Source organism: Cyrtonyx montezumae, unplaced genomic scaffold (assembly GCF_038088225.1).
Source record: "Cyrtonyx montezumae isolate F1298 unplaced genomic scaffold, pur_monq_1.0 scaffold_24, whole genome shotgun sequence".
NCBI classification, from domain to species: domain Eukaryota; kingdom Metazoa; phylum Chordata; class Aves; order Galliformes; family Odontophoridae; genus Cyrtonyx; species Cyrtonyx montezumae.
In genome coordinates, this window is record NW_027071981.1 from 7,990,062 (window position 1) to 8,015,638 (window position 25,577).

Sequence of the window (25,577 nt, forward strand, 5' to 3'; positions counted from 1 at the left end):
TTCCCAGTCCCATACCTCAGTAACACTGAAGCCACGATCACCAGCTTCAGGGTTGGTCGTGGCACAGCCATGTTCCTAATTAACTACTGACCTCCTCAAGTTTTACCCAAGGCCAAAAGAAGCTCAGAACCAAACCTGACCAGAGCTGATATTGGCACAATTTCCCAAGTAACTGGACCTGGAAGCCAGAAAAAAGTTGCAACCAGCTCCAGCATGAGCTCAGCACCCCAAAGTCATGTCACTGAGCAACACTCCTGACTGCTAACAGCATCTCTCTGTAGGTGAATCCTCATTTTCTGCACTGACACAGACTCTGCCCTTTGCATTATTCCATCAAAATCAAAAGCAAACTATGAGCAAAAAGCAGTTCCACTGAGCATTCACATCTCCACTTCCACAAATCCTAAGAACCACTGCATTTATCCGTAACGTTCTTCCAAACAGAGTTTTCCCCGCCTGTCCATCAGTCACGCGTCCAACATCAGATCTAACGGGCTAATGCACCACTTGTGATATCCAGAAGACACACACATCTGTACAAACATAGTCCTGTTACAGGTGTAGACTAACAGGAGTTAACACAAAGCAGGAATGCATCAGAGTGCTTTTCTTCCCTTTCAAGAAATAAAACAACTCAGTCTTAAAATGGAAGTGACTGGAGAAAACAAAAGACGTTTTCTAGTGTTTGTGCTTTAAAAAAAAAAAGGTTGGCTTTGAATTCCAAAACATGCTACAAAAGAACCTCAGATATTTCAGGCTCTATCCAACAGCCATGAAATCAGTGGGAGCACCACTATTGTCTTCAAGAGGCACTGAACCAGGCCCTTAGAGCAACAGACCTTCAGGCAGCATGGCTGTATTCACACTTAAAGCAGAAGTTTATGGCAGTACTCGTGAAGAGATTGACAAATAAGAAAAAACACTCATCTCTAAAAGGCCTCCAGAGAGCCAGAAAAACATTCCACCAGGCAAAGGTTAGCTTTGGGCCAAACCCGAGAGTGGACACACTGGTTTCCTACTTCTAATTGTTAATGATCTCTGCCCAACACCTGCTGGAAACAGCAGTTTAATGTGTTGCTAAAAACTTCATGGCACATCACACTGCCCTCCAGAAATGGGAAAGATGACCTCTTACAGTTGTCTAAGAAACTGAAACACACTTAAGGCATCCTTATTGTTACAGCACTGTTAAAACCCACTCTAACAGAACTGCGTACCCATTTTTGAATGGTAAACCTTTTGTCTTGGAAAAAAATAATAGATCAGAAAACACTACTTATTTAACTTAAAAAAAAAAAAAAAAAGGAGGAAAAAAAGTCACCATAGCACTGAATTTTTTTTTGGCCAAAAGATGTGTGGGAACACTCAAGAGATTATCTTATTGCAAAAATGAATTGTGAAGGAATTCATTCCCAAAACAGAGAGGTCCTCCTGAGTTATGACAGACACCCAAGGGGCAAAGGTTCGCCTTGCTTGTTAGATGCACTGCCTGTGGCAGGCAGAAAGGATTCACAGAGCAGAAGGCATGCTGATCTGAGAAACACAGCATGGACAGCCAAAGAACCCAAATTGCTTTTTTGTGTTCAGTAATTCAAAAGGAAGCTATGTGGCTTTGTTTCAGGTTACAGGTGAAAGTTCTCTGTTCAGTGGTCATTCATGACCTAGCCACCTAAAACTTCCACCTCATTTCCATTTCACAGCACGAGCTGCTGTTCTTTATTCTCTGAGTCCATCTCTTCCAGTGGGGATCAAGGGGGCAGAGTGTGGCAGTGGGACAGCAGCTGAACCCCTGCTAACACACGCTCTCAGACCCATGGTCTGATTACCAGGTGGTGCCATGTGAAGCCTGGAGTTGGACTTAGTGATCCTTACGGGTCCCTTCCAACTCACAATATTCTACAGTTGTATGATTCTGCTACGCATTCAAACAGCGGCAGTGATAAGAGGACATCAAGCTGGGCAAGTGGCAGCTATCACTGTTGGCTACATCCAAAATGTGTGCATATCTGCAAGAAAGTGACCCTAGCCTCCGCCCTCCCCAGACAGTATGTCTTACGGTGGAAAAAAAGCACATCAAACAACCCAAGAGGTTCAGGAACCTGACCTGCAGACAGCGGGTTGGCAGTGGGGGTACAAGGAAAGAAAAATAAAGCAGGGGGCAGCACCCACCTCAGCTACCCCTTGTCCACTCTGCCTGGGAGTGCTGTATCTCTGTCCCTCTGCCCAGGGTACTTGCATCTTGCTGAGAGCACCTCCTGCAGTGCTGCAGTTTTTCAGCCGCTGTACTGAAAGGGCTGACAACTGCGGCCACTGGGAGCTGCCTCTGCAGCACTTCCACTGAAGAGAGGTTAGAAGAGCAGAGAGAGAGCACATGGGAGGAAGTAATTCAGGCCACAACACTTTTTTTTTTCCTTCTTTCTTTCCTTTTCTTTTTCCTCCTCCTTTTCAAGTCTTTACATGGAAGTCTGAGCCCTCAAGACAGGGCAAAGTTCACCTCTGCAGATGGGGTGAGCAGAGATGTCAACATGAACCACAACATGCATCTGAGCAAATATAACTCTGGGGGAAAAAAAAAAAAAACCTATTTAAAAGAAAAAAAAAAAGAAAAAAGTGATCATGAAGAAGTATGCTTTCAGGTTTTCACAAGTCATGCATCTCTTCTAATCTGAGAAGTTTAATTTTTTTTTTCCTTTTTAGGCAGTGATTTAAAAATAAATGGCTAAATTACAGTTAGTGCCAAAAATAAAAAAGCAATGAGTCCTCTTATGGCTTTGATCTCCCTTGTGAAGGGTAAAAGTAGAAGAGTATTGCCACAATTAAAAAAAATATATGTATATATTCAACATTGACAAACACACTATTTTTTCCTTTGCTTGTGACTGTGGGTCTTTGCAGTACTTATTAAGGAACCCAAGCACGTTTGGATGCCAGCAAGGTGGAGCAGGGACCCCGCTGCTTCTTTCAGCTCCTCATCAATTTCTTGACATAACTCCTTGAGTACTTTGTTGCTAGGCTGACTTTTCTCAGAGGTATCTACACAAGGTTGTGATGCATAGCCACTGTCTCCAAGAGGATCGTCTTCATAGTCAACGTCTGTATCTACTTCACTGTGAAATCCTTCACTGCCATCGCTTCCAGCGTGGCTGTTCTTGGAGATAAATTCATACACCTCATCAACAGAGGACAAGGAAGACACACTGGACCTAGATGCGCAACGCTGCGAACCCATGCTGCTAGCACTGTAATTATGATCCTCCTTTGGATCAATATTGGTGGCTGCAGAATCATTTTCTTGCAGATTTATGGAACTAGAAGGATTAAACGCGCTGCCGTAACTCCTCTTCTTAGGCGCCTTCAGAGACTGAGGTTTCTCACCTATTAAAAAGGAATTCCATCAGTAAGCTTATACCCAATGAGATCACCTTTGAAAAACCCCACACTTGGGCTGCTGACTGCAAAGAACGAGCTGGAAGCGAGCACTGAAGAGCTGGAATCTCTTATGCACATTTCCTGCAATCCACAGAGAACAGTCTACAGCTCATCACAACTAGAAGTTGGAGAAACTGGGAAGTAGCTAAGAGAACAGAAAGGGCAAGGGAAGAAGTTCGGAACACACACAAAAAAAAAAGAAAAAAGGAGAAGGTAGTTTATAAAACTAATGCTAGCGGAAAGAATTAAAATAGATTTGCTTCTTGACTCTTCTTACCACCAGAAAGATGGTGCAACTTCAAGGAAAATGTTTAGCTATGAGGTGAAGGAAAAAAACAGTAAAGAGGCTTATGCTTACAGTCCAGCATCCCTTGTTCAATTGAAGTATTCAACAGCATCATCGCAGTAGCAGCATCAATATCAGATTCTGCAAAGGGAAAGCAGCAACACGTTACAACGTGGCTAAGACTGACAACACCAGGTCTCTAGAACACACAGAGAACATATATGTCTGCATGCATTGGTCTATCATGAAGAACAGCAGAAAAATGTGTAAAGACTCAGGACCAGATTGATTCTAACACAGCAGAAAATTAAGGCACAGTGATCCAGAGTGGCACTGTATGAGCAACGTGGCTACAGAATGGCCGAGTATCTCATGTACGGTAGCCATACAAATGCTAAATTCTTGCTCAATCCTTCATTAACTGAATTCACTTACCACATCCAAAGCAGAGAACCAGCAGCATTAATCAGGTGCTCATACAATGATGATATTATTAACATGTGGCTTTTGTTTGTAAAGGAAGATACATACCCTCATTCTATCAATGAATACGCAAGGCTGAAGAAGGCTGCTAAACACAGCAGTAATTCAGCACACATCTTCTGTTTTCTGTTACCTCAGCACAAAGTGCCCCCATAGTCTTCTCTTCTCCAGACTACACTGCACCAGTTCCTTCAGCCGCTCCTCACGTGTCTGTGCTGCTGGCCATGCTATTTCTGATACAGGCCAGGAACCATTGGCCTTCTTGCCCACTTGGGCACACTGCTGGCTCAACTCACTCCAATCCAATCTTCCTCTCCCAAGCTTTGGTGACTGCTGTTAACATAACAGCTAGACAATATAAACTCTTTCAGTTGTGGATGTGACTGGTGTAGTTTTTTCCTATACCTACTACATGACTTGTGCAGTTGCAAATACACAGGGACAAACTTGGTTGTGGAACAGCACAGGTACTATGGCATTGAGACCTACATGCCAAGTCAGTTTGCTGAAGCTCATCCCGTTCTTTTCTTCTGACAAATACCCAACTTTGAATTCCTACTGTGGCTACATATCATATACAACAAAAGTTTGCTGCCTTTCTGTCTCAGTTTGTGGTAACCAACAAAAACCTCAAACTATGGACAATCCTGACCGTAGAGAGAGATACAGAGCTTTCAAACTGGTTTTCTACAGAACTACTCAGTCTTAAAGTAGGTCATTTGATGTACCTGCTAAATACTTTGCTGGAAGACTCCAAGACTCCTTTTCCAATGTGAAACCAATCCTATGGATTTAAGCTTAATACACAAGTCACTAATACAATAAGCATGCATTCTATTACATCAGTTTTGTTGCTTTTTCTTTTTTTTGTAATCTAGCAGTCCCTTCAAAAAAGGCCCATATGAAAAAATAAAATCACCTGAGGTTTGGAATATGCTTGTGACTAGCAAAAGTAGCAGAGCACAAAGAACCATCATAGTTACCTTTGAGAGATCGGCCATTATTCTGTTTAAGTACTGAAGATAAGTAGTGAGGAGAAGATGACCTACTGAAAAGAAATTCAACAAGTCAAACGAAACCTTATTTAACCAAATAAGGTGTACAAAGTGTATTAGACAATATTATTCATAGAACAATTTAAAAAACACTGAAAAGACACTGCAGTCTGGTTGATAAACCAAACAGGCAACAATTTCTGTTGCCCTCAGTAGAAGGCTGGACACACTGATTATCACACATAGCACAGAATCACAGAATTGTAGGGGTTGGAAGGGACCTCCAAGATCATCTGCTCTCTGCTGATTCCCAAGTTATCTGAAGCTGGGCTGCTCTGTGGATGACACCTGTGTTTCACGTTATCCTAGCAGCTTCCATCTGGCAAAGTACCACTTCATGCACTGCAGAATACAAGTTGTGCTATACATCCAGCCCTAAATGTTCACTTTGGTATAAATGCACTATCAGACAGAAATAAATGCAACAGAAACAACACACGACTTTTAAAATGGCATGAAACACAGCAATAAACATTTCCTAATTCTTTCACCAGTACAGTAAAAGGGCAATAAAAAGACAAGCCCAATCTGTAAAAGCTACCTCACAGGATTCATGGAATAGTTTTATTATTAAGGTATGCTTTACCTTTTACGTTTATCCTAGGTAGATCTTTAAAAATTAGCCAGATATCTCCTCTCCACTCCCTCTCCCCTAATACAAAGCCACTAAGTGTTTAATTGTATAGATTTTTAATTACTGGTCTAGATCATTAATTAAAACCAAACCAACTGCATCAATTATTAAACTAACCTTTTAAAACTAGAATGTTCTTTAAGTTGAATAGTGAACAAAATATTTTTCAGCCTGTTGCTGTGGCTGCACACACCTCTCCCACCCCACAGTCAGCTGCTTATGGGGGATGCCCTTTAGTGTTGCCACTGCCCAGATTTGCCACCATCGCTGTGCCCAATGTCAGTAGTGACAGCTCCAAAGCTTGGTGCAGTGCAGGCTGCTAAAGGCAAGGAGAAAGTGCTCAAACTGAAAAGCAAGGTGACTTGAAATGCATCAGCTGAGCCAAATAAGGAGTTGTTGCTGCACTGCAGCTTGCCTGGCACTGAGTAACCAAAGCTCCTCAAAAGGACAGCAACAGTTGCATCTCCCAGAGAAGTAGCCACAGGAGAAAAGATTTGCTGTAGCTGAGTGCAAACACAAAAGCCAAGTTCACTAGCTGGTATGTTTTCCTGTGGGAGTGATGGAGTGCAAAGGGAACAGATCCAAAAAAACAGAAGAAAAACAACGACAAGGTGAGCAGTGGAGCCAGCCCAACATGGCTCACTCCACAGCCTGCAAGCAAAATGCACTAATAGATGCTGAATGCCTTCATCCTTTCATTGGAGCTCAGATCCTTCAAGATGCACATAAGAGCTTTTCCATAGTAAATGAATGCTTCATATTAAGATAACCTATGCATATGCACAGGGCACTTGTGAGATGAAGGCTGTGGAGACCACGAGAAACAGGTGCTAGGAACAGAATGCAGCCAGGCACCCTGCACCGACCTGCTGAACAACCTGCATGGAAACAAAATGCATCACTGAAGCTAATCACCTACTACAGTACAGGCTTCAGTTTACTAGACACAAATTACAGCTTCAGGAAGCTTCCGATCAAAGCGACACCTTAGTGTGTATTTTAAAATGCTGCTCAGTGACAGGTATACCCCCATGAATACAGTAGAAGTATTACAAACACAAGTCTTCCCACAGAAAAATTCAAGCACTGCCCTGGAGGTAAAGTTTGGACAGTCCTCCCCAGCTCTGCCCAGCAGTACTCCCAGGCTTCCTCTTCCCTTCCACATACAAGGCAGTGCCTTGAGGCCCTTCCTCAGAATTAAGCCACAATTTAAATCTCAGTTCAATAATTTTTCAACATGGAAGGGAGAAGAAAAAATTATGTATTTTTTTCTGCCTGTGAGTGAAAGTCTTAGAAATGTACTTTTACTAGTAATTTTAAAAAAAGCTACAATTAGAGAGAAGTTGAGCACCTTAAACTGCTGTTTCTATTTTACTATTCTAATAAATACAAGCACTACAAAACTCTTCATGTTTTCAAGTCCATGGGAGTCTTGCCACGTGCCTGTATTTCCTTGTAATCACAACTGTTGGCATGTGTGACTAGTCCTTCAACAAAGGCAACGAGTTACCAAAACCAACAGCTTCAAACTGAAGTCTCAGTCGCCCTACACCCAACATCACTGCACTGTATTGTACAAAGTAAATTAATCATAAGTGAAGGCTTGTATCATCAGACTGATCTTGAAGACCTCAGAGATGCACGGGGTGTGGGATCCCAAGGTCAACATCCCGTGGGACTCTTAGAAAAAGTTCTGCTAAATATTCAGTATCGGCTTCACAGACTAGGCCTGCAATCCCAGTTCCTCCTGGTTGTTAAGGGAACTCATTGCAGTGAGGCTAGGCACAGGGCAATGTACAGACATCATCATTACCTCTTATCTCACCCAAATTGTTTGCCAATCTAGATAAACTGGCCACATGCCTTCCCAACTCCTGATCCCATCAGCAGCAGTGCATTCCTAGTTGCTTTCCATCCTACTCTCTGTACCACCTCTAAGTGCTTGCTCTGACTGACGTTCCTCTTCCTGTATCAGGAATACATTATGTTTACTTGAAACTCTCCAAAATTTATTGCCTCCATCTGCAAATGCATCAGATGAGGAAGCCTCATCCAGCAGATCCCATGTCAGAGGACACTTACAGGAAAGACTGTTCTTCTCAATCCCACTGTAAAAGTGACTCTGACAGCCTCAGAGGAAAATGCTCCCCTCCTAGATCAGCTTCTCCAGGCACTTCAGACCACAGACATTGACTGTTTTTGACAACAGCATATGATATATAAGTTTTATATCAAAATGCATTGATATACAGGAGAACGCACACCTCCTTTCCAGCAAGCAGCACCAGATACATCCCAGATTAGCCCTGCTGAACTGTGCTCAAAGCAGGATTTTGTTGCAGTTAGGACCACTGCCTGCTCCCTGCACACACACCTCACCAGCCCAGCCCCACATCACCTCACTGGTTTCTGAGAGAAAAGCAGTGGCTGTTTGCAAAGCCCCAAAACAGAGGTAGCATATGCCTCAGCACTAATTGCTCTCGTCTGGGTTATTCCAGCAAGACACAGTAAGAAAAGAAAAAAGAAAGAGGTAGAAGAAAAAAAGAGAGAATATTTAAGAGAAAGCACTTCTTCAGATCACAACACATCCCAGATTTACTATCTGGGAAGCCTAAGCTCGTGATGCTCTCTGGTCCTGTCTAGCCAGTCTTCCTGGCCTGTCTACCCAGCTCAAAGTCCCACTCAAATTCTTTTCCCAGTGGCAGTCGGTCATCAGCAATTGCTCAGGTATTTCCTGTGCTAGGTGGGAGAACATAACTTCTGCACTTGTAAGAGAAGATTCACCTACCTTGGTGGTGATGCCGGTGGAGTGTAAAATGCAAGTGCTGAAGGAAAAGGCTGCTTTTTCAGTGCTTGAACGAGATTAGGCTTATATTCTGGATCGACACACCACAAGGAACCTTTCCCATTCACCTGCAAGAAAGAAGTACAGATGCTACAGAGCTGGTAATGCACACGGCAGAAGGGAGGGGTAGCTCAGAACCTGGGTAGGACTACAGTTCTGTAGGATTCTTAGAGCTGTGTACCTACTTCGTTACCGTCCACTCTTGCAGTGCCCCAGGGCTAGTGGTACATGCAAGAAAACGATGTGCTCCAACTAAAATGTATGAAACTATTACAAGATGGAAGCAGTTCTGTCAAGACACAGAAAAGTCTCAGAGCAAAACCCAAAGTTTGGTGGAACACCACCTGCAAGCCTACAGAGGCCACCTGACCATCCTCAGCCAGCGACGAAGTGGAATACAATTTTACAGACGGATACTCCATGACTTCAAAGGACCCATACGGCATACAAGCTTGAGGCCCTATTTAAGTCACCAGACTTTTCAGGAAGAGTGGAAATACTTTGCTACTAATGGTGAAAGGAAATAAGATCAGCGAGAACTCCTAGCTGAGAAATAGAGATGCTGCTCTGACGTTTTAGTTCCAGCCACTGCCCATCATACAAACATCTCATAGCACCTCTCCATTATTTATTTATTTTTGACCCTGAAGCTTTCTTGCACCAATCTCTTTGTGCTAAAACTGAGCACAGCCTGAAAGGCACAAGGTAAGTGTCAATAAGCTTACTCTTAATTAAACAGCTTATACCTGCTCCATGGTGGCTGACAGGAGGCTGTAGCTGGCTGGACACTAACAGGGGGATCCTCTAAGCTGGTTCCATCCATCACCCCAGCACCAGACTGACTTCCTCATCTCTCCCTGCATCCCTCTTGGAGCTCAGCACCTGCATTACCCATAATGGTGGCTCATTGGCTGTCCCCCACAAGGGGCCCAAATCTGTTTTTTGTTTCCTTTCATAGCTTTGAGACTCTTCCACTCACAGTCCTGAAAACTCACCCCACTCACAACCATTGTTCTGCACTGTTTTATTTATTACCTTAAGGAAGCACTTCTACTTCTGGGTTAGTATGAAAACATACATCTGTGCACCACCATTTATCCTAAAAGCAGACATTCAGCAAGAAAGATGACCCAGTGCCTGTGAGGCTGCTTCTAGTCCACCACTGGACTTGGACGTATTGCTTAACAAAAACACCAAGCAGAAAGCCAACAGATGTGAAGTTAGTGCCATGCTTCAAAAGGAAGCAAGACTGCAGGTGGAAAGTTGGAGGAAGGCCAGTGATGCTTGATGAAGATGCAGCTCCTGCCTCCTCACAACTTGACTCCCCATTGGTGGCAACTAATACAAAAATAAAAATCCCCAAACTCACAACAGTGTTATAGTTTAGTGAAGAGCAGTTGCCTGACACATCTCAAAGCAGTTACTTGCCCTTCATCACCCTTCATCTCATTAAATTACATAACTGGCAGTGTGCAAAAGCACACAGCTTTTCAAATAACTGTCAGCAAGGGCAGAGGAAGAAGTTTTTACCTTCCCCTCTTCAAAACCCAAGACCATATGCACTGCCACTGCTCTTACAGGGAACAGAAACGCCTCCCTGGTGATCCAAACAGGCTGTAACCCAAAGCCCCACATCCCTTGCTTGCTCCCCTTCAACCACACAACTTTCTATATTGACTGTACCGCTTTCCCTGATTGGAGGAAAAAAAAAAAGCAAAAAACAAAAAATAGAATACATTTTCACAGATGTAACCCTTGGACTTCCCCTCACCTACTCAGAATCCAATAATAACAGCAGATTCCCTAGGGAAGGAGCGGGCAGTTCCTGCTGCCCTTATGCCAAGGCACTTGGTGCAACTCCTATGCACACCACGAGGCTTCCAGATCTGGAGCAGATGAGCTGTAACACACAGATCCACCAAGCAGGAAGTTTCGACCATTTTCTAAGACTTGCCTTCCCTACTTCTTCTGAAATTCACATCTCCTCTCCCAGAAAAAGGTGATCCCTCAATTAAAGTAGGTACATAAAGAACCAGCATTCAGCCCTGCAGTACAACCCAGTCCTTCCTGACATCTGCTGAGCTCCAGGCTGTACATCAAGGACGTCCATCTCCACCGAGAGGCTGTTGTGCACGTAGTGCCTGGTGTGTCCTTCTGATAATGAGCCTGCTTCCACTCGTGCTGAAGTCCAACCGTGTGGGTTCAGGGTTTGTTTACTCACTCTGTGGTGAGGGCAAGTGCTGTTTCATTTTGTTTTGGAAGTCGGAGCAGACTTTTTGAGAAAGAGGATGGAAAATGAGAGAGGAAGGATGGAAGTCAGTAGTAAAATCCTTCAAGCCAGTAAGATATCTATACAGAAGTACCCTTGACCCTAAGAAGTGGATCTTTACATGCAGCTTGTCTCAAGAAGGCTTTTTCAGAGACATGCAGATTTATGACGACACCATCATGGCAGAGGTTAAAGCACTACAGTACATTAAACGCAGGAATTAAGAAGGTTGGTTGAATGCTAGAGCTGTGCCAAGGGATCACAAGTGAAAAGACAGGTTTCATATTCAAGACAATCTTCAGTCAGTTTGACCCATTTTTTTCCTGATAAGCCTCCCTACCACGGTGCTGCCCCATAACCTACAGCATGTGTCTCCCAGTTACTTCTGTGTTGCTGCTGTTGGCAGAGCAAGTGAATGTCTCCATGTGAGTGTGGAGGAGGGAAGGGGACAATAAGTGTCCTCAAGCTCCCCAGCTTGGCACCTCATGCCAATAGCATCCCTTCTGCCACGGCACGCAGCAATACACTCAACAGTAGGTACAAACTGCAGTGCCACCTGCCAGACTGGTAGCCCTGCTGAACTCAGAAAGGGGCAGAGCTCAAACAGCAACAGTCATCTGTAACAGGTTCCCTAACAATACAACCTTCCTAGCCATGAGGGTGCCCTTTGCCAATTCCAAACCCCACACGTGACGCTGTTCAGAAAATTATTTACGTTTTTGCCAATGCTAAATAATAGCCCTCAAACAAATGAAGTCACCACAAAACAAAGACTCACGCCACAAGACATCCTGAAATAGATGTTTAATATGTTAGCCTGAGTATTAAAGCCTAGCAAAATTCTAAATGGAAATAAAGTCCTTTACAATAACGTTTGAAAAGGATGTATTACAGGTAGCTCTACTCAGCTCAGTGCTAAACACAAACATGGGATCAATTAAGGCACTCAGAGACTTGCCAGAAGTGGCATTTCCAGAATATCCACAGTTGTGAATAATGTGTTAAAGGATTTCAACACAACTGCCTCACACGTGGGGAGGGGAAGAAGCCCTTGAGAACAACAAGTTCTTCTCAATTCCCTTGTAAATTTCAAATCTTATTCAACCCCCTCCCCCAGCCTCACCTTGCCATGGCTTCTCTCCACCTTACGGAAACATTTATTCAAGGAGAGGTTGTGCCGGACAGAGTTTTTCCATCCTGTTGGTGCTGTGGCAAAGTAGGGGAAGCGTTCCAGGATCCAGCTGTAGATTTCTTTGACTGGGAGGCTCTTGTTGGGAGAGTGCTCAATAGCCATATAGATGAGGAGGCTGAAAGAATAAGGAGGCTTGGAAGTGGAAGATTTTTTTTCTGGATTCTGGTAGCAAGAGGGAGAGAAGGATGGCACACTGTCACCCTCAATGTCATATAAAGGGCTAACAATTGGAAGACCCTCACTTCCAAGGCTGAAGTTTGTTAGAAGATTAGTACTTTCATGCAGCCAGTTCAAATTTGTGAGCTCATCGTCCGCTGAATCACTGTCCACTACAGTGGCCTTAGGCCTCCCAGCATCTCCTGCATCGGGCAGGCTTCCCATCCTGTGCGACTGTCTTAATCCTGCAGCCTTTTCTGCTCCTGGAGTTTTCGCTTTCTTATCTGGAGTCATTCCAGTGACTGGACCCATTTAGTTTGATGCGTCTGCAACAAAGGAGACAGAGATCAATGCAAAACTTCAAAATCATGTTAAGCAGCAGCCCGCCGAGCCAAAAAAGCTCCAGCGAAACATGACACCATACCATCCCCATACTGTGGTCACTGAGGAGAGCCAGGCCCAACACAGCTCCTCCAGTAACTTCACGAAGGCCTTCAGACTTCCCCATGGCTACAGCAAACAGTAAGCAGGTGGAAATCACTCCACTTTTCTTGAAAAGTCAACTGGGACACAGTAATAACAGAGTTGACATCTACATTTGAAAAAGACCTCATCAAAAGTAGGGCCTAAAACATTCTCACATTAAGTCTTTAATGATACTCATTATATTGTAAATTAATCCTACTTGGAACTGTTTTCTTTTTGTTCCTAAAGAGGAAAAAATAAGTCACAAAACTTAAATAGCATAAATTCATGGATTTGGTGCAAATGGAGTCTTTACAACCCCTAGAAGTCACAAGCACTCCCCTCACACTGGGGAGGATGAAACAGGCCAGCTAGCAAACTGTTAGCTTAATGACTTCTTTTTCTGATGATGTAATCGTGTTAGAGCCTCTCTGTACCTAAAGCTCTGGCCAACATAGCTGTGTCAGAAGCACAGCCCAACAAAGCCACTTCACTGATGTAGCCTGCTATACATGTAAGGCTCTCTGACTTCAGATACAAGTTTACCAACACAGCTGATGATCGTATAAACTGTAAGACATAAAATACATAAAAATCAGATTGACTTCTCTGCCCCTGTACATGAGCTATCATTCTGGTTTCATGCTCTAGCTCCTGCTACAACTGCTCTAAATCGTACCCTAGACAGCAGATGAGGACAGTTATCTCTTCAGACAGTGTGATACAAGTTACTGGACAGGGTTTTTTTGGAGCAGTTTTTGCAGTACTTGCTGCAAACACATGGCTTAGTGCACTCGTGTCTTTGCAGACAGTAGGGACAAAGACCTGCTCAGCCTCTGTGCAAGGGCAAGCCATCAGATTAAAGTCTATTACTACTAAGATTTGAGACTGAAATTATCTGGTAACACAGAATGGACTCCTTCCCCAGGGAACGCATCAAGCAATTTCTTCTCTTCATCTGCTTGTACTCTTTCCTGTCAACTATTGCAAAGCTGCCCTTGTAAATCCCAGTTCCTCTTGTCAAGGGATCATGCAACCTGCAGCAGCCTAAGACCCAGACTCACACAGGCAATCTGCCCAGCACACAGTGGACCGATTTTTCCATCTTCTCCAGCAAACAAAAGCTGTACTTACCCATACCACTACTGGAAACTGTCCCCAAATTTTCAGTCTAGGTGCAAGGACAGTAATGATTAACTAGGGGCTCAGTCATTAAATAAACTGAAGAAAAGCAAGCCGCTCATATAGCTGGTCAAAAGTAATTCTGCTCTGCCTACAAATTACTTCTCCCTCAAGCTATCAGAGCAGATTTGCATTGGCAGCTGGTGAACGTTGGCATTAAAACCGAGCCACTTATACGCATGTCTGTGTCACTTTTTCAACTGCCCCTTAAATTAGAAAACAAATAGTGATAAAATCCACAAAGTGAGACAAATCCAGGTTCTGCTGCAACATTTCACTGTTTTCCTTATAATAACTAATGTTACTCTCTTGTCTCATGTCCCCATTAACTCAAACTTGGTAGTTAGAATGAGGGAGGCATTGAGGTATCAATATGCTTTTCATTAGTATACCATTATGTATTAGTAGAGAATCATTAGAGAAATTAATGTTAATAATAGGAATATTACTAGTATATTATATCACTTGAATTGCTATAATTAACATTCTACATAAAATCTGTTGTAAACAATATATCTGTAGTAAATAATATATGCAAATGTATTAATAATTCATAATATATAATAATATATTAATATAAAAGCAAATAATGATACACTATGTTCTTAGTAGATGCATTACAAAAAGCCACAACTCCTATATTGCCTCCATAGTGCCTAGTTTACCACCTGACACATCTTCTACATGGAGACATTACTAATTGCTGGAAGGTTACAAAGGCCATTATTAGACTATTATGGTCTGATAAATATCAGTGGAAAGGAAAATCGGTTCCTTAACTACTGCAGTCTTCAAAGGTGGCCTCAAATGTAAGGGCTGTATGATTCACTGCAACCACCACTGCTGGCAGCAGAAAGGATTTTAGGGCCAGGGTTGATCCTGGAGGAGTATCACAGGACAGCAGTCCTCCAAAGAGCATGGAAGAAGCCCTCCAGAGCAGATACTGTGATAGAACCACATGCACTTGGACCCTCTGTGTTTTAACTCGTGCTTCTCTCTGCTGTAAGCTAGGAAGGTTGACGCAAGGGTTAGTGGCAGTCAGTAGGACTTGCTCTCCACCATGCTCCCACCCAAGCTGAATTAGCAGTACCAACATAAAACAGGAGAGGCCACTTATCATCCTCTCCAGCACACCAAATACCCAGAAACTCTCTGCTACTCCCACAGTGACAGCCCCAGCCCTGCCAGCAGGGCTAGAACTTCCAGCCTTCCAAATGCAGGAATAACACTTGGATTATGCCTCTAAATACACAAAGCAGCGCACAGTGACTCCACACTTCGCAGTAATACAGCATGCTGCCATTAACATTAGCACTTGCAAAGGAATGGAGAAATATTCAAAGCCTAATGGCATCATGTGTCCAAATCCCAACCGATTCAAACACCTATCTCCAGTGAGCACCTCAAAAACAAAGTACTGCAATGGAGAAGGCTGTACGTGAATTCAGGCAGCTCAGAAGCCCCAGCATACCAGGAAGATACTCAGTGTCACAAGACACTGCACACAGTGCTGTGGCTGAATAAACCACTCCACACCACTCAATAACCAGTTCACCAGAAACCGAGTTGCTAGCTGATGGGAGATATTACGTACCAGAGACATAATTTTAGCTATGTACACACAGACTGGGTGCTTGTAGCAGACCTAGAGGCTGAGCCTGGGCACCTGCAGCCTCTAACCACCACTGCAGCTCACACACGTGACAAGCAGGGAGGTTGCCTGTTCCTTTTCTGAGCAATGAATTTGTAGCTAGAAAAATCCTGAGAAAGCCAAATGCCAAGTTCAAGGAAAATCCACCTCTTCTTAGCACAGAGGACATCCCTCTGCATGGCTCTGCACTGCCTGTGTGTCATTCATGGTGTACATTCTCTGCTTCAGACCTGGAAACAAAGCATCACCTGGTTTGAAATTGAAGCTATTCAGGAGATGCATGATAAATAAGAAATGTGCCCTAAGGAGGGGGGGGGGGGGGGAGAAGATGGCAGCTTTGACAGTGTTCTTCCAAACTCACTGAAGAGCTCAGTTTGTGAAAGGCTTTGGGGGCTGAAAGGTACTCAGCACTGCAGATTAATCTGTGGTTATGCCAGGTTTGCATGTCCCCATAAATACATACTCCAGCTATTGCTTACCAAGTGTGCCTAACAAAAGGCACCATTTTGCCAGCAGTCTCAGACCCAGCAGACTCCAGGTGCCCTAGGAAGCTGCCATAGATGCCTCTGTAAGTGATAAGAACCCTCACCTGAGCCAGCAGGGCTGCAGGTAACAATGCACAGCCATTGTTTCATTTCTGCAGCTGCCACAGGCAATGCACAGCCTGACTTCCAAGCAGAGAAAAAGCATTCAGCATTCTGTTAAACAAACAAGCCAACCTTTTCTGCATAGCACTGTATGAGCAGGGTTGCTACTTAACTCTTCTCCACTTTCCAGCTCAGTGCACAGCAGCGTGAGATGAAAGCTGTCACGCAGCATCCTCGATACCCCAGGTTAGGGCAACCTTCTATAAACACAGCCACTTCTTTCTGCAGGACCAGCCAAGCAACCAAATGACCTCAACAGCCATTTGGGAAGAGCTGGAACCTGCTAACAGAGCAGACATTTCTCTCGAAAGTTAAAAATAGCCCATGCACACACTGTCTAAGGAGCGGTGCATGGCTTTAGTCCAGGAGATTTTTAATGGTGTCACACTGCCATCACATGAGGGCAGCTCTGTCACCACACTCTCAGGGTGTGCAGCCTTAGTTATAGCAGCAGAGCATTCGTGTGGTCTGCGCACACGTTTGTACCCACGTACACAGGCTCTGGAAGAACATTTATGAACATCCATATGTGCTTTTGCATACCAGCAGCTGTACCATACCAAACTGTTCCACTGATTTTTTTGTATTTCTTTGCATTTGTGGGAGATGTATCTACACCAGGGACTGTCCTGACTTAAATACATCAACGCATATATTCTGTTGTCAAAACAGCACAAGAAGTACATGCATAAATGGCTGTCACCACTCACACGTTTGCATCAAGCTTTCAAGCCAGCACACACATGCAGCAAAGGACCAACGGCAAGTGTTTTGTGCAGCAAAGGGAGAAGTAACAGAACTCCTCACACAGACAGGGAAAACCCATTGAGAAAAAGCTGGAAGTGCTGAAGGCATGACACTCATGTGGCTGCAAGCATTCAGAGCCCAATACCATACCACTTTCCCCGCACTGAACCTTCTCTGCTCTCCTTTGTCTCAGGCTCCCCCCACAACACCATCCACAGACTGCGCAGTCCGGGGCTCAGATTCAAATCCCCACAGCACTGCAAACGGCCTATATTTGATTACAGGGCCGTGTGATGTCATGTATCCAAGACAACTAAAGCACCACAGTCTCCTGAGGACAAAACCACCTCTTGGTCACAGATCTGAGCAGCCTGGCAGGCAACCGATCCCTTGTCTCCAGACCAGGCTGCTGTGCTCGCTGGCAGCACGGGGTACAAAGCACCTCCTGCCTCACAAACCACGACTGAGGGATAATTGTTCAAGGTGTTTATCAGCTTCTTAAAGCCAGCCAGGAGTTTTTGTGATTAAAATAAGTGTTTTTAACAAAAATGATACAGAAACGGAGACAGGTTTAGGTAGGTAGGCCCTGTAGGGCCTGGCCAGGCCCAGAGCCATCGGGTCACATCCTTAAGTGGCAGCACCAGCCGGCTGGGAATCAAAGGGCTGCCCCAAAGGCTGCAGGCAGCCTGGGATCTGGCTCCCCACACCTTGGGTTTAACCCATACACATGAAAGCAGTCTAACAGGGAAACTGGGAAACAAAATAAGAGGAAAATCCACACCATTTTAAAAAGCCTTGGTGTCACTGAAGGAAAAAAATATTTTTTGAATACGAAAACCCCTTTGCACTCAATAGCAATTGCATCTTTTGCAAACAAAAGGTACCAGCCATGTAGCCCAAATCTATACCTTGCTGAATGAACTGAAAATGCAAAGAAAGAAGCAAGCCATTCACAAGTGAGTCATTTGAACAAACACCTGGCAAAGACAGTCGGATGCTAATTCCCTCCCCAGGATAACTTTTACACGTTTCTCTACCATCCCCTTGGAACAGAAGCAAACGTCCTCATAGCTACATTTAATCTGGTGTCAGTAACAATTTACCAACACTTGAAGCATAATGCTCCATTTCCCATGCAGCTTTCCAGCCTTCTTCAGCCTTGAAGCACCAGACTGTCTACTTTCCAGCTGAAAACCAACAAGGAGAAGCTCCACCTGAAGCAACCCTTATGTAAGGCTTAATTTAAAAGCAACATCAGCTCCTAACACAAAACAACCTCCACGCTACAGCTGAGCAATTGCCAAGCTTCCACCAATTGCTATTTTCTAGTTACCGCTTCACAAGGCCCCTTTTCCTCTTTCCCTGTAAGGTCTGGCTATACCCTGAGGGCTTTTCAGGAATTCTTGCTGCCCAACAAGGAGAGAAACTTCCTCACTGATGCTTCATTTTCTTTTAAGCCATATCCTAAAAGCTCCATAAGCAGGAAACTACTAAAAAGGCAACACAACTCAGCAGCCATTAGCACTGATATACCTTGAGACAGGTTAAAGGGATGAATAACACCTGCCTGCATCCTCAGAAACACTCAGGCACTGCTCACAGAGCTCTTACCATCCCCATGCAGACACAAAGGACCCACAACAAAGCAGAATGATGTTTCTTTCCTCACACTGCCCATCTCCCCACTCACTCCAGAAACATAAAGCAATATCCTCCCCCAACCAAGTCACTGGCCATTGCTCTCTGAACTTAACTCTGTTTCATTTGGCTTTCTGTTTTAAAATTATGTCAAAATAATCCTTCTGCTCATAACAGTTTTTGCACAAAATTATTTTTTCTTCCATACAACACCACCACACTGGAACAACCAGGCCAACTGTGCCTCTTGTACAGAAAAACCATCCAGTTTATCACACAGAACCATGCATGCTGAAGGTACGCCTTCACTGAAATGCTATGGATGATGTAAGCTGCTTTGTTCACAGTGGAAAGGCACCTGTGGCAATAAGGTGAGGCTATGGAAACACCAGGTGACTCTAAACACTTCTCATGTAGCACAGTCAAAAGTCCAAAAGCAAACTGGCTTGTACTTTGACTAGTCAACATCCTCCAAGCAAACCATGCTTCCTGATAGCTGGGTGGGTCGATTTGCCTCCTCAGGCTGAGGATTTGAGCTGAGTAACTGTTGCTGTCCTGCCACAGGCTTCCCAGCTCACAGATGGAGTCTGCACAAGTTTCTCAGTCACTGGGCAATCTTCATTGACAGTAACGATCCTTTAAGCAACTACATACTTGCCCCAGATGTAAACACAAAGCAGAGGAGCAACAGACTGCTGAGAAAGGAAGCAAACAACCACATTAATAGAGAAACTAAAAGTAGCTACAGCGTGCAAGACTGAAATGTACTAAAAATGATTTGAAAGAAGAAACAAAGCCTGAGCAGGGTACCGAGACACAATGCTCCTGCAGACAGGCCTTGGGAATACATTGAGTCATGCCTTGCAAAGTCCACAAGAAAGAAAAGCAACTGCAACTGACATGATATACACAGGTGGGATGCTCAGATGGTGGAAAAGAAGCCAAATAATACAAAGATGGAAGTGGAAATGTCCGAGTACCTCCAATCCAGCCCTTAATGGATGGAAAACAGCCACTCCAGCAGAGTTAGAGCCGCCTGCAATACTGCTGAGAGGCACATTGAGCTGTGCCAGTTGGTAGCTCTGGTGCAGACAGCTGGGTCCAGTGCCAATGAAGAGATGGAGAGCACTGCTTTCCCCTGCCTGCCACAAAGGGCATGGTGGGAAAAGGGTGATTTCTGCAGCAGCAGCTGATTAGGAACTCATTTACTCAATCTGCCCTACCTTTGAAGAGAAAGAAGTTGAACCTAATGGAAAAAAGTTTGAACACACCAGAAAGAAGCAGAAATCCGCATTACTGAGTTCTTATGTAAATCCTTTTATGCACACACAAATTGCAAAAGCTTCTCTTAAAATGAATCTGGCACCAAGTAATTGTTCTGTAACAGAGACATTTCCCCCTAAGCACAGCAGCCACTCCTCCCAGCCACCTCCAGGCCCACAGCAGCTCTTTTCCACAGCACACTCCAAGGTTCATGCTTTGGAGGCCATTACATTTTACATGAAGAAGACAAAGCAACGGAGGTCATAAGGATGCTACCCAGCATCAGGCAGTGCTTCCTCTGTACCAAGTAATTTATTACTAAGGCACAGGCAAGCTGACTTGAAGTGTCTTTGGCAAGTGCCCTGGAGTATCACCATGTGCTTTTTACACAGCACAGTAAGAGAAAGTTGGTTTATCACTGCTCAGCATGCATGCAGAACAGCAAGTGCACAGTATGACAGGGAACGAATAAACAAACACGTATGAAGATGAAAAGGTCCTTCCGGAGACAGCAGAGCATCACCTCAGACACTTCTTGTTTTACTTGTGGCTGTTTCCTCTGGAGTCAAGGAAGCTGCCAAAGCTGGAAAAAGACACATGCACAGCATACACAAAGCCCAAGACAGAAATCAGCCCTTGAAACTATTTTAGCGGGAGCTGGATGAGGCGTGCAGTTTGCAAGTGCACACTTGTTGAAAGACAAAGCAGCATGTTTCCATGAGTCACGGAAGCACCACTGACAGCAGGATCTCTGCACAGGAAGTTGCACAACACCACCTAATTGTCTACAGGCACATGAGGTAGACTCAACAATTGCCCCAGCCTCTACCTACTTCCTTCCATCATAAAGTAAATGGGCTACAGCTAGCACTGTGACATCTCATGCATGATACATCTCACCGCACAAGAGGGAGAGAAACAACCAGAAGAAAACTCAAGGAAGCAAAGAGAATAGAACTGGTAGAACTTACCCCTATGCCACAAGGTAACAGGCCCTGCGTGCCCTGCTCCACCCTTGCAGCTGACAGCCTCATGTCAGGGGACAAAAAGAGCCATGGGCTGCTTGTCACCAATGCACAGCCTGGGAAGAAAGGCTGTATTTACACCCTGGTGGTGCAGTACAAATATCCCCTTGAAGAACACAGCATAAGAGGTGCACAGCAGCTGAGGCACACCTTCACCTCTTCCAACACCAGCTTCAGTCACCTCACAGGTTGTGACCTAGCTGGGAGGAACCCTATGACATTAGCATAACAACTGCTGCTGTATCCACAGGAATCAACATTCCCATACAGGAACTGATTCACTTTCTAGTCAGTTTGAACTAAATCCCTACACAGCATCTTTGGGCATCAGACTATCTTGTTTGCCAAAAGGGTGGCCAACATGATGGGTCTTAAGGCAAGCAAGCAGAGCAGGCAGAAACTATTTTTAATAAAAACAGTGATACACGATACTAAAAACTAAGCATCTTTCTTTCCCAGCCACTACACCTGCCTGTCAGGCAGCTCTCCTAGTGTGATAGTGCACATCCCTGTACTGGTTAAGTTGCTTACTGGGCTGGTGCATTCCTACACAGACAGCTACTAGCACATCAGCACCTTTTGTCCCATGCTCCCAGAGGCAATGGGAAGGATCTTCAAGAAGAAAACTCCTAGCAGATGGAGCTCTTGAATCATAAGTTCATAAGTTCATAAGGTTGGAAAGGACCTATAAGATCATCTAGTCCAACCATCCTCCTATCACTATCTCAACCCAACTACTAAATTAAATCCTTTAGCACCTCATCTAAACGCTTCTTGAACAGCGCCAGGGATGGTGCCTCAACCACCTCCCTAGGCAGGGCATTCCAGTGCCTGACCACTCTTTCAGAAAAGAAATGCTTCCTCAGGTCTAATCTAAATCTTCCCCGGCGCAACTTGTGGCCATTCCCTCTCGTCCTGTCGTTATTTATCAGGGAGAAGAGGCCCACCCCCTCCTCACCACAACCCCCCTTCAGGAAGTGGTAGAGTGCAATAAGGTCTCCTCTGAGCCTCCTCTTCTCCAGACTAAACAATCCCAGCTCCCTCAGCCGCTCCTCATAAGACTTGTGCTCCAGACCCCTCACCAGTTTTGTTGCCCTTCTCTGAACACGCTCCAGGGCCTCAATGTCCTTCTTGTAGTGAGGGGCCCAAAACTGAACACAGTACTCGAGGTGCGGCCGCACCAGAGCTGAGTACAGGGGGATGATCACCTCCCTGCTCCTGCTGGCTACACTATTTCTAATACAGGCCAGGATGCCGTTGGCCTTCTTAGCCACCCGGGCACACTGCCGGCTCATGTTGAGCCGAGCATCAACCAACACCCCCAGGTCCTTTTCCTCTCTCCATTCTTCAAGCCATTCTGCCCCAAGCCTATAGCATTGCATGGGGTTATTGTGGCCAAAGTGCAGGACCCGGCACTTGGTCTTATTGAACCTCATCCCATTGAGCTCAGCCCAGCTGTTCAGCCTATCCAGATCCCTCTGAAGGGCCTCCCTACCCTCAGGCAGTTTGACACATCCTCCCAACTTTGTGTCATCTGCAAACTTACTGAGGGTACACTCAATTCCCTCGTCTAGGTCATCAATAAAGATATTAAACAAGATGGGCCCCAAAACCGAATCACTACACTCCTTATCTGGTGTCTCTTTTAGGATACAACACGTTGCTGTTCGGGTGAGTTTTGTCAGTACAGCCTAGCTTGCTGCACATAAAGGGGCTCCAACTTCACTCTCTGAACTAGATCCTGGCAACGAAGATATCAGCCAGGCTTTGTCCCAGTGAAACCTCCAAGAGTACTCAAAGGCACATAAAGAAAGCTACAGAATCAGTGCCTCCAGTTCCAAATTGCTCTGCTTCCAAACACAGCAGTGCAGCTGGAGGGAACACAGCACCCAAAACATACTCTGCAAGCAGAAAGGTGATGGACAGCACCAGAGATCAAGCAAATTTAGAAAACCAATCCAAACTAACAAAAAAAAAATGAAGCTTTAAAGAGCACAGAAAAGTCCTACGCATATTTTAGGTAACTCAAACATTTGGTGTGAGAATTACCTTTTCTTCCCTTCTTTTACAAAAGCCAAGCCACGGCTCAACATCTGCCAAAAAGGACTTGAGGGTGCTGGTGGATGGCAATAGGGCCATGATCCAGCAATGTGCCCACAGAGCCCAGAAAGCCAACTGGATCCTGGGCTGCATCAAATGCAGCAAGGGCAGCAGAGTAAGGGAAGTGATCCTGCCCCTCTGCTCTGCAAGGCCTCACTTGGAGTGTCACACCCAGATGTGGAGTCCTCAGTATAGAAGAGATGTAGACCTGCTGGAACACATCCGAAAGAGGACCACAGAAACAATCCAAAGGATGGAACATTTCCCCTATGAGAACGGGCTGAGAGAGCTGGGGCTGTGCAGCCTGGAGAAGAGAAAGCTCCAGGAAGACCTGAGAGAGGCCTTTCAGTATCTAAAAGGAGGGCTGTAAGAAGGAAGGGGATGGGTCTGTTGTGACAGGACAAGGGGAAATGGCTTCAAACTAGAAGAGGGGAGATTTAGATTGGATATAAGGAAGAAGAATTTTACAATGAGGGTGGTGAGGCACTGGCACAGGTTGCCCAGGGAGATGATGGATGCTCCGTCCTTAGAGACATCCAGGGTCAGGCTAGATGGGCATGTGAGCACCTGATGGAGCTGTGGGTGATGCTGGTCACTGCAGAAGAGTTGCACCAGATGGCCTTTAAGGGCCCCGTACAACTCAAATGACTCTGTGGCACACTGATACCCAGCTACATCCAACAGCTCAAACTCTGTATCACATCTCTCAGCCCAGAGCTGCTGTGCACAGCTGTCTGCTGCCGAGGTGGGAAGGGTCAGGCGGCACCTGTCAAAAAAAGCTAAATAGACAAAACACAAAGCAAACAGAAACAGAAAAACAAACCAAACTACACCAACACAAATAAATACCGCAACTCTGACCCAAATTCAGTGACACGAGACCACACCATCACACTCAGCTTCTAGGAGGAAGTAAGAGTCCAAAGCAAAGAGGCGAGCAGCAGCTGCCTTTAGTGAGTCACAGCACGGCCCACGACAGCCCAACCACTCCTCACACCCATTCAAACACGAGCCCACCGCGCCAACACGCCTGGGCAGCACGCATCGCTTCGCACAGGCCAAGAAAACCACCAACCCACAGCTCTCAACTCCCCAAAAAGTCACTCCCACCTCATTCAAGCGCGACGTAAGCCCGCGTTTCCAACTTCCACGTGTCGCCAAGAGGTTCTAAGAGCGCTAAGCCGCGCTCCGGGGCCGCGCACAGCCCCCGCCGGGAGAGGCGGAGAGCGGCGGGGGCGGGGCCGCCCGGTGCCGGGCCGCGCTTCCTCCTCCCGCCGCCGTACGCCGCCGGGCCGCCCCGGGGGCGCCATTTCGGGACAGCGGGAGGAGCGCGTGCCCGGAGCCGGCACCGTGCGGCGCCGCCGGGCTTTGTGCGCTCGGCGCGCTCCCCCGTTCTCGCGATGCGATGGCCGCGCATTCTCCCGCTCTGCCCCCGCGGTGAGGCGCGCGCCGTTTCCCGGTTCCAAAAGAAAAAAAAAAAAATCATTCTAAGGCCAAAAAAAAAACCAACCCACCCAAAACAAACCACAAAGCACCACCGCCACAAATCGGAGAAGAAGAGTTGGGGGGAGGGGAGGAGGCGCGCCCGCTCGCTCACCGCGGTCATGAAGCCGTGCTGCCGGGAGCGCGGGCACAATATGGCAGCGGGGGGATGTGTCAGGAGCAGCAGCTGCGGCGGCGGCGCCGCCCACCCCGCCTCCCCATGGCAACCGGCCGCCCGCCCGCCTCCCGCCCCGCCCCGCCCGCCTCCCGCCCCGCCCCGCCCGTCTCCCGCCCCGCCCCGCCCGCCTCCCGCCCCACCCCGCCCAGCCCCGCCCCGCCCCGCCGCGCTTGGCCCGGAGCTGGGGCGGCTCGTTGGGGCGCGGCCGGCCGCATGGCGCGGGTTTGTGCCCGGCTCTGTTTCCTAAAGAAAGAAACCAATGAGTGGACGCCCCCCTCACGGCCCGCAGTGAACTTAGAAGCGCGGACCTTTGCAGTTTTACTTCCCTTTCCTCTTCCCTCACACCCCTAGTTGCCCAGCTGCGTGCTTTTGCCTTTTTCTTTCTGAAGATCACAGTGCAGGCCTTGCCTTCCCCACATGTTAAATCCACTTCTTATGTCAACTGCAGTAAGAATGGGGCTGTGGCATCCGCACGCTGCCATGTTTGCTTTGCCCTCAGCTCTGTGGGGCAGGAGCTTGGCTGTTTGCTCAGGGCTGCCTGTGCTCCCTGCTTTACAACACTGTCATAGGAGTGGGAAAAATCATTCGCAGGCAGCAGAAACAAGTTTTGGTTCGCGCCTATCTGCTGCTGCAAAAAGTTTGTCCAGCCTTTGCGAGGCGGTCTTGCCTGCTGGAAGACACAGCCTTTGCCCGCCCCTCATGCATTGCAGCAATTACTTTTTGTAAGGGAGGATGGGGAAGTGTGAGTGTTTCAAGGAAATTCCCCCACCACACAGTGGCTGGAAGTATATCTGTGTGTTTATCATAGAACTATGGGATGGCTTGCATTAGAAGGGACCTCAAAACCCCC

At 46.0% G+C, this 25,577-nt stretch overlaps 1 protein-coding gene across 4 annotated transcripts; it reads right to left on the reverse strand.

Moving 5' to 3' along the window:
* Positions 1 to 1,315: 1,315 nt before the first annotated feature.
* Positions 1,316 to 24,695, reverse strand: FOXN2 (forkhead box N2). Of its 4 annotated transcripts, none has more exons than XM_065739602.1 (6): positions 24,665 to 24,695; positions 12,125 to 12,675; positions 8,676 to 8,800; positions 5,182 to 5,243; positions 3,788 to 3,856; positions 1,316 to 3,375 (listed from the first exon to the last, which is right to left on the reverse strand). In XM_065739602.1, exons 2-6 carry the CDS (start codon positions 12,659 to 12,661, stop codon positions 2,858 to 2,860), a joined length of 1,311 nt encoding a protein of 436 aa, XP_065595674.1. In that variant the 5' UTR covers positions 12,662 to 12,675; positions 24,665 to 24,695; the 3' UTR covers positions 1,316 to 2,857. The 4 variants fall into 4 exon arrangements, with proteins under 4 accessions (XP_065595674.1, XP_065595671.1, XP_065595672.1 ...); XM_065739599.1 differs by having other exon boundaries at positions 5,182 to 5,246; XM_065739600.1 differs by lacking the exon at positions 24,665 to 24,695 and adding an exon at positions 24,178 to 24,235 and having other exon boundaries at positions 5,182 to 5,246.
* Between the last annotated feature and the right edge of the window lie 882 nt (positions 24,696 to 25,577).